This window comes from Clupea harengus, chromosome 23 (genome assembly GCF_900700415.2).
Source record: "Clupea harengus chromosome 23, Ch_v2.0.2, whole genome shotgun sequence".
Classification (NCBI taxonomy): domain Eukaryota; kingdom Metazoa; phylum Chordata; class Actinopteri; order Clupeiformes; family Clupeidae; genus Clupea; species Clupea harengus.
Window position 1 is genome coordinate 8,573,046 of NC_045174.1, and position 5,000 is coordinate 8,578,045.

The 5,000-nt window shown below is 46.8% G+C and overlaps 1 protein-coding gene across 2 annotated transcripts in view; it reads left to right on the forward strand.

Annotated features, from left to right (window-relative positions):
- Positions 1–5,000, forward strand: part of atrnl1b (attractin-like 1b) — a 116,181-nt gene that overhangs the window by 43,831 nt on the left and 67,350 nt on the right. For both annotated transcript variants that reach the window (XM_012814627.3, XM_012814628.3), the window contains exons 18-19: positions 2,385–2,642; positions 3,061–3,198. In XM_012814627.3, the coding sequence (XP_012670081.1) occupies positions 2,385–2,642; positions 3,061–3,198 (396 nt within the window). The remainder of the gene's footprint in view (positions 1–2,384; positions 2,643–3,060; positions 3,199–5,000) is intronic.

The following is a 5,000-nucleotide window of genomic DNA, read 5'->3' on the forward strand; positions in this document are numbered from 1 at the left end:
GTGTGTGGTGGTCTGTGGTTGGTGCCACACAAGCTGACATTCTCTTAAATCTCCTACCGGCTGTTGAATGTGGGGCCTTGAACTGAAGGTCAAATCTGGAGGCGCTCTTGCTTTCACCTTCTTATTCTGTTTCTCTCTCTCTTTCTCTATCTCTCTCTCTCTGACACACACACACACACACACACACACACACACACACACACACACAGACATGCAGACATGCACAGACACACACAGATACCCACACACACCCTTTTGCTCTGCTCTAGATTGCCTGTTTCACTTTTAGTCCTTCACATCTCCGTCTCTGTCTGTCTGTCTGTCTGTCTGTCTGTCTGTCTTTTGATCTTGTCTGTCTCTTCCTCCCTCCCTATTTCTCCATGCCGCTTGTGTTGCCTGCGTGTGTGTACACATGCCCGCACCATGCCCACGTGTGTTTTCAACACCGCCCCTTCAGTCATGTTCTCTCTCTGTAAGGAGAAAGCAAACAGGTCAGGCCAGACTTCAGCCATCACACACACACACACACCTCGCTCGTGTTTAGCGAGAACCACACTGACTCATCCAGCTCTTAACACCGCAGAGTGCTAACAAGCAGCAACGAGAAGAAAAACATGCACTGTAATTTGTACCCTATCCAACTGCAGCGCCCGAGAGGGAGAGAGGAGAGCCGTAATTTAACATTGCTTTCCCGAGGTCAGCTGATTTAAGGCGCTTGTACATATGCCTCAGTGAAAGCGCCAGGAACGGGGGACAGAGGGAGGAGGGGGAAAAAAGAAGCAAATTGTAGCTGTAGCAGGCGTTTCGTTAGAGCGCTGTCAGGCTGGCTAAATTGGCATTGATCTACTAGCTGCTGTGTTCCCATGTACTTGTTTATCAGCGGCGGGCGGAAACGTGGTAGTGCTCCGCCACCGTCTCCACCGCCATCTTCCCCGCTCTCAAGGCCTCTCTGCCTAAATCTGTTTACCCGCATCTGCCAGCTGCCAGCGCTGCGCTTGTGTTGTCATGGTTGCGCTGGTTGCCATGCAGCGGTTGGATGTAGTGCAAGTCAGTGTGTGTGTCTGTGTGTGTGAGGATGGAGGAGTGATTGACAGGAGGCAATGTCTCCAGTCTGACAATTGGTAGACATTTTGCTGAAGCGAGGCAGCGAGAAAAGACCATTCAAAAATTCTCACTCTCTCTATTCCCTCTTTCTCTCTATCTCCCTTTAAAAAGGGTATGGTGTGTTAGGGGAGTTGTAAGATTGGGGTTTAATGTTTTAATTTTCATCGGTAATGGCTTGTGCCAGTATTATTGATATGGAAGGTTTCGACTTAATGACGTGAAAGGGTTTTTAAAAGTCAAAGCCTATCCCCTCCTGTACTATCAAAAGCCAGATACCCAAATCAGTCAGGAATTCCATCATGTTTTTAGGCCAAAGACAAGGTTAAATAGGGTGTGTTACATCTGTACGCTCCTGTTCAGGTAAAAACGTTAGCAGGCGTCTGCAGTGAGGCTACACGAGTAAGACCAGGGAGGTGGGGGAAAGCTAGACCCTGAGCAGATGTTGTGCTGCATGTTGGAGATCGCCCACTGAGAGGGGAGGGGGGGGGGGGGGGGAGTAGGCAGAGGGAGGGGGATTGGCGCTGGAGTTTTTCTGATGCATCTGTGAGCCTGTCGGAAATTGAGAGGGAAGGCTGAAGTTCGGAGGTGGCACGAAAGGTTGATTGGTCTCCGTGGACCGACGTGGGTTGGATTTGACGTTTCTCCTCTCTTCCGCGCCCCCCCCCCAATCTTCTTTCTTTTTCTCTTTTTTCATTTCGCCTTCGGACCTCCCCTTCTTGTCTTTTTTGGTTTGTTGATGCGGTGCTCCCACATGCCTTGAAAGTTGAAAGTGGAATTTGCTTGAATGAGAGATGGGCAAAAACTCTGTTAGCATCATGTGTTTGCGTGTAGTAGTAGACTACATTAGTACTACTAGTGGTAGTAGACCTTTAGTTATATATGCTGTATTCACACTGTTTGCATCAGACATGCTTGACATGTTGCCTGATAAGTATATAATATTATTAATATTTCTTGTGGAACTCTTTATTATAAAATGTCTTTTGATGTCATGAATGTGTGGGCTGGATATTCTTTAGAAATTGCGTTTAAAAGAATGAATGCAGGGGTTAAAGTTCTCTGTTGCTATGACAACTTTCTGTCAGTTGGATTCCAGGAGCCAGGTGATGGTTAGCTGCCTCTCGAAAAAGGGGGGTCGGGGGGGAGTTACGGCGATTCCAAAGGCTCTGATCAATGTTATTATCACAAATAAGTAATTTTATCGACTTTAAATGTAAACATAATACAAAAAACTAATAAAACAAACTCTCTCTCTCTCTCTCTCCCTCTGACACCCACAGCTCAGAACTGTTCGGGGCTGCGGACGTGCAGTAAGTGCCTGGAGCAGCCGGAGTGCGGATGGTGCGGTGACCCCAGCAACACGGGCCGTGGCCAGTGCATGGAGGGCTCGTACCGCGGGCCCATGCGGAGCCCGGCCAAGCTCAACCAGGCCCAGGGCCAGCAGGGTCTCTCGCTCACCCACAGCCAGGACATGGTGCTGGAGCCGGCCCTCTGCCCCAAAGACAAGGGCTTCGAGTGGGCCTTCATCCAGTGCCCGGGTAAGACACTGGTCTTCTGAGATACACATGTGAAGTTCCCTATGAATGCTCTCTGCTAGCGAATGCTCATAAATAGACACATGATCGATATCACATGTTACATTCCCTATGGATGCATACAGATACCAGATTGATTACTGGTTGTGCTTGTTGGTATTTGTAGACAGATATTAAGGTAATATGGAAGAAAATTGATGTTTCATGATGTTGATACTGTGGTAACTTATGTTCTTAGTAGCCTATTTAGTTGTTCACTCTATTGAAGTTAGCGTTGGGGAAAAGTACAGATACAATAATAAATTTGTCCGCAGGCTCTTTATTGGTGCCTCACAGAAGCTTTCATTTAATCATAAAACCTCAATGTGTGTGTGTGTTCGTATGTATGTGTGTGTGTGTGTGTGTTCGTGTTCACTTCCAGCCTGCCAGTGCAATGGCCACAGCACCTGTGTCAACGGCAGTGTTTGCGAGCAGTGCAGAAACCTCACCACTGGAACTCAGTGCGACACCTGCATGCCCGGTTACCACGGAGACCCAACCAACGGAGGAAAGTGCCAAGGTGGGTGTCATGAGCACCGGCGGCCAACAGGGGGCACTGATACGACACCTTTTATTTCATTTCTGAAAGGCCTCAACTTTATTCCCTCATGCATTTTCACACACACACACACACACACACACACACACACACACACACACACACACACACACACACACACACACCGACGGGGGATGCAGGTCGGGGTGGGTCTCGGGGGAGGTGAGCAGACACGTGCGCTCTTGTAGGTGTGATGAACCCCCTCAGGCTTCTTCTTTGTGTGTGTGTGAGTATGAGAGAGTGCACTTGTGTGTGTGTCTGTATGTGTGTGTGCATGTGTTTGAGCCCCAAAGGTTCACAGTCAGACAAATATATTCCATGTCACATTGCTAAGACCTGTTCAAAGTACACACACACACACACACACACACACACACATAAAGCACATATGAGATTGTAGGGTTTAGAACAAGCATAACTGATTCCCCTGGGCAAAGTGAGCAGTGTGATGGACTCCTCCCTCCTCTCCTCCTCTCTACTCTGCCCTACCCTACTCCACACGAGCCTAGGCTCCAGTGTCTCGGTGCGAGCAGAGAGACTTTAATTAGCTCCGTTTGGAACCCAGTTGGGCAACAGATTGAGCCCATGGACCAGACTTCGCTCCAGGCTCTTCCAGGGGTGGTGGCGTGGTGCTGCGTTTTCCCGCCATGGCAGGAGATGTGTGTGTGTGTGTGTGTGTGTGTGTGTGTGTGTGTGTGTGTGTGTGTGTGTGTGTGTGTGTGTGTGTGTGTGTGTGTGTGTGTGTGTGTGTGTGTGTGTGTGTGTGTGTCGACAGCACAGGTCCCTGTCAAGCTGAGGGAGTAATGAACTTTCACAGTGGTGTTTGCATAATGGAGCTTCATTTTAATTTAAAAGAAATAATAGTAATAATAATAATAACAACAATAATTATGTATCATTTCAGCTCTTTTATGGTTAAATATGCTCTGTGACCCTGAGGTAGGGCCTGCTCCTACAGATTCATTGTTTTAAAGGTGTTTCTTCAGATGTGAGTCTTAGCTCTATATGTAAAGTTCTGCTCTACTTCAGTCTTAGCATGCTTGGTAACAGCCCTTTCTGCATTCACTGCCTCATCCAGTGTGTCTAGTGCTCCAACTTGAGCTAGGCCGCTAATATGTTGACAGATGGTCTGAGTATCCCATGCTTTGGTTAGCACACCAGTTGTGCATATGTCATACTTCAAGTTCACTCGCCTCAATTTAACAAGGCAGACAAACTGTTACGGTGTGACTTATGTTTATGTTTTTTTTTTAGTCACTACTATTTAGCGACATTGGATTCAGCATTTCTTATATATTAAAAACAAGACAATGTACACCCGGAGAAGAATAAACAAATGATCACATTGGCTACAAGAGACAAACTGTTCTATTACTGCATGATGTATTAGTGTGGTGTAACACAAAGCAAAAGTGCTGGCAACATCTTCATAGAAATTGTGGTTTCTTATTTCATTTCTGGTCAAAGAAGCAATATAGGAGGATCAGGAAAAGTTTGTCATCACAGTGGAGAAATAGTTTCAGTGTGTATTAGACATTTTGAAACCTTTTGGTTCCTATAGTAATACTACAAACCCTGAAGATTTTCATCACGGAAAACATGATATGGCATTTTCATATCATCCTATCCCCAGTGCTAGCGCTGGTTTCGTGATAATTGTCTGTTTGCGGCAGACTGGAGAATGTGAAGATGTGGTTACCTTACATCACCCAGTTTGAGGGCATTTTTCATGAGAAAGCCCCCCTCCATCTCATCAGACAGCG